We start from the raw sequence: 16,307 nt of genomic DNA, 5'->3' as shown, positions 1-16,307 counted from the left end.
TATGATATTTTCTAACTCGGTAATTCAAAGTATTCAGGATATATTATCTTTCTCTATTTCGATTGATAAAGGTTACAACTTTATTTTTTTGGTGGAAGGGGTAAGGGAGGAGGGGGTCGAACTCGGAAAATGAATCTAACGGATCTACTAAAAGGAAATTGTCCGGTAAAAAAGTGGGTGGTTTAGGTTTTGGTGCTCTGGATACTCTTAACTTAGCATTGCTACGTACAAATGGATATGACATGTGGTTCAAAATCTGAATTACGTTAGGTTTAAAATCATCAATGTGATTCATGGTTCTGAGTCTACGTTACTGAGTAAACAAATGGTAATAATATATGGAAAATATATGTTCCTTATTCTCTAAGGCACACTCTATTGCTAGCCCCCTTAAGATGTTATTAAAGAACAGTTGGGAGTGAAAATAAGACAAGATTCACCAAATTGGAGTGAGAACTCCATCCATGGTTATATTTCATTAATTTTGCAAAGTTATTATAGAATAAAATCTAAACTCAATACTAATGTGTTGTCTATGATGGATTCTAACTCGGCAATTCAAAGTATTTAGGATATATCATTTTTCTCTATTTCGATTGATAAAGATCACAACTTCATTTTTTTAGTGGAAGGAGTAAGAGAGGAGGGGGGCCAACTCATAAAATGAAATGTAATGGATCTACTGATAGACAATTGTCAGGTAATAAAGTGGGTAGTTTAGGTTTTGGTGGTCCGGATACTCTTAATTTAACATTGATATGTGCAAATGGATATGACATGTGATTCAAAATCTAAATTATGTTTGGTTTAAAATCATCAATATAATTCATGGTTCTGAGTCTGCGTTCCTGGTAAACAAATGGTAATAATATATGTTCCTCATTTTCTGAGACACACTTGATTGCTAGCCCCCTTAAGATGTTATTAAAGAACAGTTGGGAGTGAAAATAAGACAAGATTTTGGAATGATCATTGGCTTGATGGTGACAATCTCGCAACTCGGTTTAGAAGATTGTATGCCTTGACATCATCTAAAGAATGTGTCATGTGTGACATTTTTTATGATTTGAAATGAAAATCCGAATGACATCGAGATATTTGTGATGACATGGATAATCAATAACTTTTGGCATTGAATAATTTATTTAATCAATAAGACTTAATGAGCAACACAATAAGTGTTTTTGAAATTATCACGGTAAAAAAATAAAGTTTATTAAGTGAAATTGAATAGTTTAATTTGTTAACTTTTAATGAAGAAAATAGTATTTTAGATATATATAAATATAAAAATATATTTACCCGCATATTACGCGGGACAATAATGTAGTTGAGGATATAATAATGCTATAAACTTAAGATAAAAAAAAAAATGAAAAAAATAAAAATGCATACCTTAAATAGTTAAAAAAAAATATATCAAATTCATGGCAAATAATTTGATCTTCAACATATCGACCGTGGTTTTATGATTGATGCATCTACCGTTTGAAGTTTCTTTATATAAATAATTTTAATATTTAGAGTTTTATTAATATTAGGGATTTTCATAGTTTATCAAACGGAACTTTAATATACTTTGTAGTTATATTAATAGATTAATCTAAAGTCTTTAAATATAGAATAAAAATAATAATAAATAAACTTAAACCTAATATCAAAACAGATAGTTAACGTACTAACATTAAAATTTAAGACCAACTCAAATTCTATATTCTTAAACAATGATATATTATTATTATACCAACTCAAATTCTATATTCTTAAACAATGATTTATTATTATATTATTATTATTATTATTATTATTATTATTATTATTATTATTATTATTATTATTATTATTATTATTATTATTAAAAGACACGTGTCGCTTAAATATAATGTCATGTGTCGATCAAAAAATATTACAATCCAGTTTTAGTTTATTGGTAAACGTGTCATCTTTAAATTGTTAGGTTAATTTTTAGGTGTTTTTATTAGGTCTCTTAATCATTCTTGATAGTGTAATATCATATCCTTAGAGAGATTTATATAATAATTAGGTTAATCATGTGCGTTTCACGTTTATATCTTACTTTTTATTTTTATTTTTTTGAAAGGTGAATTTCACTGGAAACTTTGTGTTGCGATTCGATAACGGGAGGTCTAGCATACGTCGTCTTAACTGGGTACGCGCTAGAGAGCTCACTCGAAGTAGAAATGTCTATTTCAAATACTCGATGGAGGGAAAACCCTACTAATACGCCTGAAGGCACGCCAATTAATAGGGGTAAACCCTATCCCCTCAGACTTGAACCTGAATATACCCAAGCGAAGCCCTCATAAAAGGACTCAATTTATATGTCCTCCTCAAGGCTCGAACTCAAGACCTCATACAAGAAGGATGGTCTTACAACTATTGAGCTAAAGCTTAAGAACTATCTTAACTTTTGTTGATTCATCGTAAATTATCTATAGTACAAACAATCATAGAAAGATTATGATCATAAATAGACATTAAAGTAAAAATGTCAACAAAATAAACGGTATTAAACATTATTACAAATAAAATTATAAAGATTAAAAAGATTTAATCATTGAGTATGTAAATACATAAATTGAATTATAAATTGGTCTATTTTTTATGCCTTCTTCTATATCTATTTGTACTCCCTTGTAAAGAAAAATAGCTTTAAATAATTCAAAACACAGTAAATCTAAAATGTCCCTCATCTTAATACATCTTTCTATATCAACCTCTATGGTTGAATTAAACTACCCTTACGAAAACTTTAGACTGAAATCTATCTCTATCACAACCCCCCGAATCAGACATATCCCTTTCTCATCTTAATACAATTTTCTATATCCCTTTCTCATATGACGAACGCTGAACCAGATCTCAACCCCCCAAAAATTCATACCCCCGAATCAGACAGTCACATCTCCGGCGGTGTGATGCCGTCTCCATCCAACAGATTTCAATACACATTGGTGGTTCAACTGATTTCGATCCATTGGTGGTGGTCCAACTCATTTCAAATCCATTGGTGGTGATGACGTCTCCCTCCGACAAAATGTAACCGCCATCCTACAGAATTCAACCGCTAGAATACGACACCCATTGGTAGTGTAAGAAGGAAAAGTTTGGTTTCACAAATGTTTCGCATACGTAATATCGTGTAATACCTGCCGATACGTGTTGCTTTGACGCAAGAATGTAATGTTTAATAGCTTTAAGCTTGCGTTTATAAACTCTTCTCTTATATATATAAAGTAGCATTCTTTTTAGAAAGTTTTTAAAAAAAATTTGGTAATGTGGCATCATAACCTTATTTACGAACTACAATTTTCGCTTAGTGATGTCATATCAATACTATGGGTTAAAAATAACCTAAATCCCAAATTTTCTTAGGAAATCAAATCCCAATTGATTTCTACATATCTTAATGATAAATTATTACACAAGATACAAAGTTAAAAAATAAAATAATAATTTCATCTAAAATATGTATAGAAGTTTGTCTCTAATTTGTTACATATAATGATATAATAATATTTGTATTTTTGATATTGATAAATTGTGTAGGATTAGAGCTTAACTTGAATTGTAAAGAAAGAAAAACTACAATTTGACATATCATACTTAATTAGAGAACGATTACAAATGACACATGATATATGTAGAAATCTACTCTTTTTTTATATCAGCAGCTACTTATGTCACAACTTCTAAGCATAAAAAAGTAGATTTCTACATATCTCATGTGTCATTAATAATCGTTCTCTAATTAAGAATGATATTCAAATTGTAGTTTTTCTTTCTTTACAATCCAAGTTAAGCTCCAATCCTACACAATTTTTCAATATCAAAAATATAAATATTATTATATCATTATATGTAACACATTGGAGACAAACTTCTATACATATTTTAGATGAAATTATTATTTTACATTTTAACTTTGTATCTTGTGTAATAATTTATCATTAAGATATATAGAAATCAATTGGGATTTGATTTCCTAAGAAAATTTGGGGTTTAGGTTATTTTTAACCCATAGTATTGATATGACATCACTAAGCGAAAATTGTAGTTCGTAAATAAGGTTATGATGTCACATTACAAAATTTTAAAAAAAAAATTCTAAAAAGAATGCTACTTTATCTATACTATATTATAAAAGAAATAACCTTTTTATTTATGAAAGTATTAAAAATATGTAATATTTTCACTTAACACCCCTTAAAATATTTTCACATACACTATCCCCTAACATTAATTATTAATATACACTACCAATCCATTATTTTTTTTAATATATTTTCATTAACTCTTTATATCAATTATTCACACCACTCGACGTCGCCTCTACCACCAACACTCGCCCCCCACCACACCGTCGCTGTCACGATCACCGCCGCATTGCGCGGGTAAAGTGCTATTATATATAAGAGAAGATTTTATAAACGCAAGCTCAAAGCTATTAAACATTACAATATCTGTAATGTGTCACAAATGTTTGGTTTCAAATTAATGTTGTCACGATATTTCGCATCGTGTATTGTTACCATCGTATTGCGCGTGCAGCCATCTATTTTTCCTAAATCAAAACATTTAAACCTTGTTTACTTTTACACTATTAGCACATGTCTAAAATCACCATTAAAAACTACAACTTTCGTACTAGTCGGCTCATTCATGTGGTTTGGTTTCATTCCAAATTATGAGTTTTATTTGACGTATAAGGCCAGGACGAATACAACATAATGATATTTTTGAACTGGTACCAAAACCATAACAACAGTATGATATTCTGTTCCCACTTTTGACGTTAACTGTTTCAATACCAAGAGGTTCGGTATTAGTTCGGTGCAGTAATGAAAATCATCCCTTGGTTTATATACTAGTTTTAATACCCGTGCGCGATGCATGATTTTTATAAATATATTTATATATAGTAGTTTTTTTGGTAAATATGTATTTTATGTTTTTTAAATACTATAAGTATGATTTTCTATATATCAAAATTTTAACAATCAACTCATGTTTACGTTAAAGTTATTCGAGATTTCGAAGTTATCATATCAATACAGCTTTGTTTGGACGTAATATGTATGTCGTATCATTATTATAGATTTTTATATAATAAATAATAATATTAATATTAATAGTTTAATATAAGAGTTTGAGTCATACAAAATATCTATATCTATATCTTTAGAATTAATTGATTATAGTTAAATATTTATTATTAATATAAGTTAAAGAGACACATGTCGTGTAAAAAACGTGACAAGTGTCGTTTAAATAACGCGTGTTTTAGTTTATTGGTATTTGTTTTAAAATATGTTCACAATGTCGGTTTCTCTATATTTTTGGTCAAGCGAGCTGCTAGCACTGTCAAATTAAATCTCAACTATCAGAATGCTTGTCTACTGATCTCATAAGCACAAATCAACGTTGCCGATCAAATTAACTAAATTTCATTTATTAAGTAGGTTTATGTGTGATTTCGTTACTTAACTTTCAATTTATTGACTCCTTGTATGTTTGTATATATTTATGCTTTCAATGTTTGTGTTCCTTTTTTATCCCCTGTAATTCTCTATTGACAAAATCCTCAACATTAGTATTGTAATAAAATGCCACTAGAATTTTAACCATATATGTAATAGCCATAAAATCTAGAAACGCGTTACACTTTTATATTATGGTAATCGATCAGTTTGTTCAGTTTGAACACTATTTGAGTTAGTCGATCGTCAAAATCGTCTGACTAGTGACCTTCCTTAGTCATATAGTAAATAGTTAAGGAGTCAGGATTGAATGAACTTGTATCCAAGATTCTTTAATCTTTGATGTTTAAGTCAAAGTATTTTGAATGGAGAGTCAGTTTCATTAAATTTCTTTTGTACTTAAGTTGCTATCAAAAGATTCTGCTATTTCTTAATTACAACTCTCTAATAAAACTATGTTTTAAAGCCTTCCAATTGTAAAAATCGCTTCATAAGGGTAGAGATGCATTCCATCAATTCGGATGAACTTTGACTTTTTTCAAGTCAACATATTATTTGTCTAATGCAAATTTACATGAGCAGAATACAACTGGTTTAAAAGAAAGCCGTATTTTATTACCACATGGCATGTTGTGGATAAACTATGTTTAACTAGTTGGTTAAAATTAGAAGGAAATGAATGTATAGGCATGAATCTTCTTGGTGAGTATGACTCTAGTTGACAACCTTCTGAAAAAAACGTAAAGTATGATACCTTGTCCCTTGACTATATTCGATCCCCATCATGACCTGTCCGTAAGGTTTTTGATACTGATGAAATACCTTCACTTAATACTTACATGATTTGGGCATCCCTATGAACCGAACTCACATCTCTCAACTTCCCATGTGGACTCGTGTTGCAATTATAACACATAGCTCCATGTATTGATGGATTGGTACAAACCTTCTACTTGTATTAAGAGTTATTAAAAAAATATGATAGAATTTTCTTTCTTTACACACTATGCAATGTGAAATACTCCGTACGATAATTAATTAGTTATTGCATCCCATAGGATACTGTATGAACATGCTCTAAACAGTGAAGTTGACATATTTGCTATACTACTTGCAGTGATTAGGTATAGTAGTGGATAAGAAATTATATTAATTAAAGATTAACATTGTTTAATCATTGCTTAACAAGAATGAGGTAAAAAGGAAACTACCTTTTCAACAAACATATAGCCAAGTTGGAGCTTTGGGAGCCAATTCTGTAGTAGTTGTTCGAACAAGTGACCAAGTTGATCCTATAGCAATGTCCTTATAAAATCCCTACCATCAGCCTTTGTAAATTCATACTCACTAAATTACATCTTATTCACAAAATCATATATTCATACTCAATCACTCACAAAGCCACCATGTATTCTCGAATACTGCTAGTAGTAGTATTAGTAGTAGTAGCAATAGCATCTTCGGGGCCAGTAAGTTCTCAACGCACAGATTGTGAAAGATCATGTGGTGATATTGGTATTCCATTCCCCTTTGGTTTAGAAGAAGGATGCTGCCACAGTAAAGATCAACTTGTGACTTGTAATCGATCATCTACAGGCAATCCCATACTTTTCCTTAATGATAGCCCCATTGTTATTAAAAATATGGTGCCTGCTGACAGTACAATACGGGTTATGGGTGATGTCGCCCATGATTGCAACGAAGACAGCCCTGATCAAGATATACGCAACAAGGCGTGGCTGAGTTTGAAGAATTTCTGGATCTCAGACAGCAACAACTTTGTTGCCATTGGGTGTCAGACAGACGCATACGTGATAGGAATTAAAAAAAAGGACCAGGTCATTACTGGATGCATCACTACATGTGATGATAACAGTAATGGTAACACAAATGGATCTTGCTCAGGAAATGGGTGTTGTGAAACGACGTTTCAAAAAGGATTGGGCTATTCACAAGTGAGGGTAAATAGAAACAATACAACGCAATTAAAAACTTGTAGCCATGCTTTTGTCGTTGAAAAAGGGGAGTACAACTTTTTATCCACCGATCTTGCTGATTTTGGAAAAGAGGAGATGCCGATGTTACTTGTCTGGGCAATTGGAGACAAGACTTGTAAAGAGGTTGATAAGGGAGCCGATGATTTCTTATGCAAAGGAGACCATCAAGAATGCATTAAAGATTATGATGGTCCTGGGTATCGTTGTCAATGTAAAGAAGGTTATGCTGGCAACCCATATATTAAAGATAGCTGCACAAGTAAGTATAAGTGAAAGTTCCACTCATATAGCTTCATTTATATATATAGCATATTGCCCGCATAATGCAACAAAATTAAATATTAAAGGTAAAACAATCCTTTTCTTTTCTACCGTTCTAAAAAAAAACAATCCTTTTCTCATAACGGAAAATCATTGTGTCATAAAAATCTTAGTGCAATATACTTGTGCTCTATGAATTGCCGTTCATTAGTTTTATCATGATACAATGATCAAGATCTTATCCTATTTGTTTGACGATAACCAGCCAAATATATGTGTGTGTGTGCACTTTTTTCACTCTATTTAAGCCCATTCTGCAAGAGACTTTGTCTATAACAACACGATTCGATTACCATTTGCTATTCAACAGATATTGATGAGTGTAAAGTCGGACCTCATAATTGCACAGAGAAACAGAAATGCATTGATAAAGAAGGAGGCTATACTTGCATTGGAAATGAATTACCCATTGTACAGATTTCCATAGGTAAGTAAATTCACTTATGGTTAACTTATGTGTTGGGTGCGATACTATAAAAAGTCAAATAATAGTTATTTTATATTCAAGTCAATGCTTCTTGTTGTAGGTACCTCAGTTGCTGGCTTATTTTTACTTTTGCTCATTACCTGGATATACTTGGGACTCAAAAGGCGTAAGAATTTGATTCTTAGAGAAAAGTTTTTCAAGCAAAATGGTGGAATAATGTTGCAGCAAAGAATTTCCGGGGATGGTGGTTCTCAAATTCAAGCTAAACTCTTCACAGTAGAGGAGCTTGAGAAGGCAACCAACAACTATGATCAGAGCACGATTATTGGAAAGGGTGGCTTTGGCACAGTATATAAAGGAGTTCTACCCGATGACACTATAGTAGCCATAAAGAAGTCGAAGATAGTAGATCAAACGCAAACCCAAGTCGATCAATTTATTAATGAAGTTGTTATCCTTTCCCGGATCAATCACAGAAATGTTGTGAAGCTGATTGGTTGCTGCCTTGAAACAGAAATTCCTTCATTAGTTTACGAGTTTATTCCAAATGGCACCCTCTTTGATCACCTCCACAATGTATCCAAGTCCAAGGCCATTAATTGGGACATCCGACTAAGAATAGCAACAGAGACAGCTGGAGCACTTTCATATTTACACTCTGCAGCGTCTGTTCCAATTATTCACCGAGATGTGAAGCCAATGAATATACTTATTGATAGTAGCTATGTAGCAAAAGTAGCTGATTTTGGAGCGTCAAGGCTAATTCCAATGGACCAGAAGGAATTAGCAACAATGGTGCAGGGAACACTAGGTTACTTAGATCCGGAGTACTTTCACACAAGTCAACTCACTGAAAAGAGTGATGTTTATAGTTTTGGGGTAGTACTTGTGGAACTCTTAACTGGAAAAAAGATTATTGACTTTGAAAGGCCAGAGAAAGAAAGGAATTTAATCAAACATTTTATCGCTTCTTTAGAAAAAGAGAGACTATTAGAGGTTCTTGATGAACACTTGCAACTAAAGGAAGTTCCTCACGATATCATCCTAATTTCAAGGCTTGCCCAAAGATCCTTGCACCTTAAAGGAGACGAAAGGCCTACCATGAAGGAAATGGCATTAGAGCTGGAAGGAATATCGGCATCAATGATTGACAAGCATCCATGGGTGAAAAGCACTCCAAATGAAGAAGCCACTGAATATTTGCTTAATAGACCAAGTGAAGAGTACGAAGATACTGACGACTCCAACACAGGCCCAACAGCTTTTTATAGCATGATCCACAAGCCTAAGATAACACCAATCTAGGTAGGGACTTGCATCTTTCGTTGTTGTTGTTGGAGTGAGGAATGACCAGAGCCAACATATAATTATCAATCATTTGATAAAATTACTAGATTTTGCTTATGTAATTTGTTTAATCTGTCAAATTTGGTGAAGTTTATTATAGTGCTTGATTTAAGATTGTAAGTAGTCGCAGCTAGAATTACTCGTAAGTTTCAAATCTTTTCTGATGAATAGTAGTGTTGGTTTTTTCCATGCTTTGTGGTTGATTTATTTAGGACACGTTAAAACCAAGATATAGCATTTGAAATCTTTAAAAAGTTATACTCCGTAATAAAAAGGAAGAAGAGCTTAATAATATAGTAAATAATTAAAAGTGTAAGGACCGAAAAGTTTAATTAAATAACTGTAGCTTAGATGGAATATCCTAATATTGAAGCATAATATACAAAGTTCTTAGAAAAAACAACGAAATATATATTAAAAATGAGAACGACTAAGACCCCGTTCTTTTTTTGCTTAATAGACTTAATAATTAAGAACTTAATGTATTCAATTAAATTTCATGTTCTTTTTTTAACTTAATAAACAAAAATAACCGTCAATTACTTATTTTTTTTATTTAATACATTTAAACATTATTTATACATTCAGCCACTTAATACATTCAACACTTAATGATTAAAAAAAAAACAGGCCCTAGAAGTCTCATGGGGAAAAACGAGAGGTGTAACCGATCGCTGTGCAACATAATACGTAGAATCTATTGTATTATATGTGGTAAATATATAAATGATTTGTTGTTATAAAACAAATATTAAAGTAAAATAAATAAGATAAGAGATTGACAATTGGATCCTAATAAAATTGATGTACGAGCACAAATATATATATTGATACACCAAAACTTTTATAATGCACAACAATTTTTAATAAAAAAATTATTTATTTTATTTTATTATTATTGTTGTACTTGTTTCTTTTCTAGATTGTAATAATTGTAGTTTGTAATTGTAATTTTATGACGACTAGTTACTTGCTAGTTTGTTCATCTCATTAACATTATTTTCTGTTGTTTTTTAAAAAAAAAGTATTTATCTTATTTTAACCAAAACCTATAAACAAACTATTTAATACACTTGAAGGGATGAAAGTTTGAAAGTGAAACTGAAAACATTTTCATCTAACATTGGGCCATTAAATAACAAAGCAAGTTGGGCTTGTATGTATTAAAGCTTTGAAGAAGTTTTAGCAAAATTGGGCCCTATAGGTTGGGAGGCCTTGTGCATCATCCTCTTCTCCGGCCATTTGTGGATCAGAGAATGCAAATATCAAGTATGGGGTCCCGTGCTCATGGATAAGTAACCTGTGAAAGAGATCTTTTATCTTTATACTAACTAATTAACCCGGATTCAACCTGAGTTTTTTAATTAAATTTTAAAGCTAAGAAATACGTAAAACATATATACATATATGTAATTTTTGTTATTAATATATTATAATTTGATATGCAGATTGGAAAGAGTGAATCAACTAACAAAACAATTTATAAAATAAAATAAGAGTAACTATTAAAAAAATGATAGAAAGTATGCATAATGAAATGATATGTCATATGTGTACGTGTGTCATCTTGCAACCAAAAATGACCAGAATTTTATCTTCTGAAGACTTACCAAGTGCCTTAAGGGTACAACGTATCGCGTAGCAATTATACGACTCGCTACTATCCGTGTCAACCTTGTCATGCTTATAAGATCTCATATGCTTTCATTTCCAAATCATGTCCCCTACAAATTGAATAGAGTGGACATCTCTCTTCAACATCAAGAAGAGGTGAGAGCACCAAAACTAAACTGGACAACTCTGAATCATTTTGGATCATTTCAATCGCACGAGTATGGTCATTCCTTTTCATAGCACAAAATTTGTAGTTCGAAGCAGATGGCGGAAGAATTTGATATTTTGATCGGAACATTTTTTCTTAATAAACGAAGCACGCAACCTCGCCGACTCACTAATGGCAAGACCCATGCCCCATGAAGTCTTTGACTCTTCTTCCCTCGCTTTGCCAAAATTTATCTTTTCATCAAGTTCATCACAAAATACGCTTCCTTTGCAACAGTCCTTATACTTCCAAACCTGCAAAACCTTAAAACAGATAAAACCACACAAAACACCTGCCCAATGTTTCATTTCCCAAGCTATCTTCAACTCCTCATAAGCACAACAAACTGAAAGAGTTAATCATACATTTATATTTAGTATCATCATGAATGCATATACGTCAAAATGCTATTTTAGTTGGCCTCCAAAACAGTTTCTTTTGTTTCAAGATATGAAACTGTTCTTTCTAATCATATTAAGGAATTATATGTATAGACAGCTCAAACATAAAGTTTTAAACAACACTTTTCTGCAAGGCAAGTTTAAATAACTCTTTCATTGTGCAGATTGAAATTATGTATTGAAAACCTTAATCACTTCGCAGTTGGCAATAAAGTGTTACCAGGTTTTTTATACTAACCCATACACATTCCATACCTATTATAAGTAATCAACACACTACATTTAAAAAAAAAAGAATCAATATACACCTTTACGGCACTCCAATTTAGATAACTGGGTAGTGTCTCATTGTCCATGTTTAATTAAGAAATCTCAGTCCCCGGCCTCTTTTTTCTGATCCATTAAACAAAGCACCATGCTTACGAATACATAGGAAGAGGTTATAGACCTGATTTTATTACATGAAAATTCCAAAGCCTTGCCAGAAGGTTGTTCAAAAGAGAAATACTACGTACCTTGATGAACCTACTGATTGGATAATCAGCTTGCTTTCATGGTTGGTATTCGAAGACACTGCAAAATATATCGCCCTGGATTATATAAGAAACTTGTGTTAAGATGAAAGAGATCGACAAACTTCTAACCACCACAATCTACTCCAAAACTTCTGAGATATCATAAAATTGCAACAACTAAACTAAAGATTATGTTCTCAAGACTTGTTGTTAACCGCATGCCCACCCGCCACAAATTGACCCTCGGAAACATTGATCCTCACTTTGTCCGGTTTTTACCATCTTTGAAGAAACAAAATACCACCTCTTTTTGATCAATGTTCAGTTGCTACTATATATCTAGAATCTAGCTAGTTTAAAATGGTCGTCTGTCCATGACCCTATTGATTATTCGTTGGCTGACTTTATAGACCATAACCCTACATTAAATTTATTTTTTATCAAAGACCAAAAGAGCTATATATGTAAAATAAATTAAAAATATCCTAAATTTAAAATTAGTAAGAGACCCGAAATGGAATAAGACCAGATTATATGAAAAACTATAACATGACAACGCCAACCATTTCCTTCTTAGTTCTTACAGCAACACATCAAACTGGCCAATCAGGAGGTTCCATTTGACACTGGCTTGGATTATTCTTGCCTACATTGATAATATACAAACTTTTTATATAATGATGTGTAAAAAGAATTATCACCAATGTAATGGTAAAAGACACAAAGTTTTAGTTATGTGCTCATCAGCAGAAAGGTACCACCATTGATTTTTAGAAAACCCGATTTGTTAGATATACACAAATCAAAATATATAAAACACCGTTGTCAAGATTTATAGATAAATCAACATATAATTATTAATCTACCAAAATACCAGATTAAAACCTTAAATTAAAAGATGGAGATACCTGTTTTTTGATCGAGTAGTTGTTGATAGAGGTTTTTCGAGTGTAAATCCTTCCGGCAAAAAATGAAACACATCTTCAAAGTCGAAAATCAGATTAAAACCCTATATCAAAAATCTAAAAATAAGAATAGAGAAGAAATCGTAAAGTTATGAATAAGAAATATCCCTTTAATCTAAATCTTCAAAGTAATATTTGATATTTAGAATCTTTAAGGATGATTGGGATAAAGAAGAAAATTTGAATATATAAACTATAAAGAGCAAAGATCTTTGTGAGAGAAGTTTTTTGATTAATTAATTGTTATTGTTACATAATTTTTATTCTTTGTTTTACAGTGAAGTTATTTGTTTGAATTATTTTATTTTACGTTAAATTTGATTTTTTTAAAAGCAGAGGGGAGGCTGCCACTTGACAGTTATAAAAATAATTAGTGTTAGAAACCATCCTTTATTAAGGAGAGAGAAAAGATATATTAAAAAATAATTAACCTCTTATTAACTAATCATATCTTTTGATTATCAAATTGAAAATTAACTATGTCATTATTAATTTAGTTTTAAATTAAATTCTTAATAATCATTATCCAAATATGTTATTATATTATATTAATACTAATATTAGTAGAAAAAATCTCATTACTTTACACTTTTTTTTTATCAATAATTTACATTTTTTATCATCACTAAATACTTAATTTAAAATTATTACAATTGATAATTATCAACTTGAGAATTCTTTTTAGACTTTCATCATTTAATTAATTAAATAAAAATTCAACATTTTATTTTTAATTTAACATTTTTTTTAGACTTTCGTTACGTAAGCAAAACCATTGATTTATTCGAGTCCCGATTGTTATTTTCAACATTTATTAATTTGAGCTTAATTTATATGCAATCGGAACTAGTTGTGGAACATATTCTAGGTAGATGACCTTTTAATTAATTTTGATTACAACAATCTTCTTTTCAATTGAATTATTAGGAATTGTTAACTTTAATCTTTGCTAACTTCTTTTAAAAAAATCTAACGTGATGGGAGTCCTTAAAATCCAAAGCTCTTTATAAATTACATCAAACTCGCTTACTCTTAATCAGTCTTTGTGGATTCGACCTGGACTTACCTTTAAATTATATTGCATACAAATGGGTCCACTGCCCGCGAGTATGTAGTAGTCAGTTCTAGGGTGTTTCTTGTTTTTAAATTTAACTCGCTGATTAAACTATATGTTGAGTCTTGGATTCGCTGATTAGACTTACTCGCTGACATGTATAGTCAGCAAGTCTTCAGCGAGTCCAGTGACTCTCTTCAGTGGGATGTATGCTGACCAAATGTTTGTCATGGCGGGAAGTATTCAAACCATATGAAGACAAGAGTCACATGGTGGTTCTTCCAACTGTAACATACCTTACTTGGTAAAGGTACATGTTGGGACCAAAACTTGGGTCTTCTCTCTCATACCCATTTTGGTAAAGAAGACAAGGGCTCTTGCTTGGAAGTACAAGGAGCCAATGGAACGTCGACAACCACCATCAATCACCATCAAAGGAAGGCTGTATTGCCCTAATTCTTCCTCTATATAAAGCAACACAGCCGCATTGTATCAAGTGTTTGTCACCTTGAAAGTGTGTGTCACTTGTAATTGTTCAAGTTTTTAGTGTGTCTAGACTTAGCAATTACCTTTGTTCATTTGTATTCTTGTAAGTCAAGTGTATAAGATCTCGACCATGTATTTATCGTTTAATCAATGATACATATGATTATACTTTCATTGATTTATTACAATTGAACTTGTTGTTGTTCTTGTTATTTATCTTCTTATTTACTTTCTTGTCTATTTAAATATAACATAAGTTGTGCATTCGTGGATCATCAAGTGGTATCAGAGCCACCGTTCCTAAATCATTGGAACAAGATCTGTTTGCCTCCTTGTGTTTACATTAAAAATTCTGTTCTTTAAACTTTTCTTGAAATTCTTTTTCTAAAACAAGAACATGTCTTCTGTTCCCAGCCTTGTGAACACACGTGACTTTGGTTACGTGTTGACACCTCCTAAATTCGAGCCCAAGGATTTTGGGTCTTGGAAGGAGAGGATACTTCTTCACATCTCTGGTGTGGAACCTTATTTAATGACTATATTAACTGAGAGGGTCCATACGTGCCGATGTATGTCCAAAGGACTCCAGGAGCTACACCTGAAGCTCCTGAGATAGTCACTAACCTGGTTAAACCAGAGGTTTAATGGACAGATGAAGAAAGAAAGCTGGTAAATCTTGATGCTAGGCTGAAAAACATGATTATCGTCACTCTTCCCACTGAAATCATGAAGCTAGTCATCAAGTATCCCTCTTCAAAGGAAGTATGGGATAGATTGGTCAACACCTATGAAGGATCTACTGATCTCATCAAAATCAAGAAAATTGATTTGAAACGAGCTTATGAAAACTTCTTCTCTCTTCCTGATGAAAGTCTTGAGAGCACCTATACTCGCTTTAAAGTGTTGCTCAATGATATGACAAATGTTGGCATTACTCATGATAACTTTGAAGTATGTCATAAATTCATTAACTCTCTTCCTCTTAAGTGGCAAAACTTAAGACAAACTCTTCATACAACGAAGAAAATTCAAGATTTTGATCTTAAAGAACTCTTTGGTACTCTTCAATTTGAAGAGAGAGCATTGGCTCAAAACATTCGAGCCTCTGCTGATGCCAAAAGACATGCTGGCCCTTCTTCTTCTTCTTCCTCTGTCAGCATATCCTCCCATCCTATTTCTGACTCTATAGCTCTTGTTTCTGCTGAGCCCATCGATCTCTATGATGGTGCCAGTATTTCAAATTTTCCAGCACCTATTCAAACTCTCATTGATGAGCTGGATGATGAAGAGAAACAAGATTTGTTAATGATTTTATGGGCTTTGCCCTTGTTGCTGGTAGAAAATACTCCAGAAGGTGGAACAATCGCAAAACGGTTGCTCCCCTCAAACCTCCTGTTGATAAATCACAAGAAGAGTGTTAGAGATGTGGCAGAAAAGGCCACTACCAGAAGGAGTGCAGAGTCTCTATTCC

At 32.0% G+C, this 16,307-nt stretch overlaps 1 protein-coding gene and 1 long non-coding RNA gene across 2 annotated transcripts; one reads left to right on the top strand and one right to left on the bottom strand.

Moving 5' to 3' along the window:
• Positions 1 to 6,907: 6,907 nt before the first annotated feature.
• LOC122591463 (putative wall-associated receptor kinase-like 16) lies at positions 6,908 to 9,715 on the top strand. The gene is made up of 3 exons (XM_043763732.1): positions 6,908 to 7,757; positions 8,130 to 8,230; positions 8,328 to 9,715. Exons 1-3 carry the CDS (start codon positions 6,908 to 6,910, stop codon positions 9,549 to 9,551), a joined length of 2,175 nt encoding a protein of 724 aa, XP_043619667.1. The 3' UTR covers positions 9,552 to 9,715.
• A 1,357-nt stretch (positions 9,716 to 11,072) lies between these two features.
• Positions 11,073 to 12,267, bottom strand: LOC122586032. Its single transcript, XR_006321852.1, has 2 exons — positions 12,125 to 12,267; positions 11,073 to 11,669 (listed from the first exon to the last, which is right to left on the bottom strand). It is a non-coding gene; the product is annotated as an uncharacterized LOC122586032 (long non-coding RNA).
• Between the last annotated feature and the right edge of the window lie 4,040 nt (positions 12,268 to 16,307).

Source organism: Erigeron canadensis, chromosome 1 (assembly GCF_010389155.1).
Source record: "Erigeron canadensis isolate Cc75 chromosome 1, C_canadensis_v1, whole genome shotgun sequence".
Classification (NCBI taxonomy): domain Eukaryota; kingdom Viridiplantae; phylum Streptophyta; class Magnoliopsida; order Asterales; family Asteraceae; genus Erigeron; species Erigeron canadensis.
The sequence above is the reverse complement of the archived record's forward strand: the minus strand, read 5'-3'. Positions and strand labels throughout refer to the sequence as shown.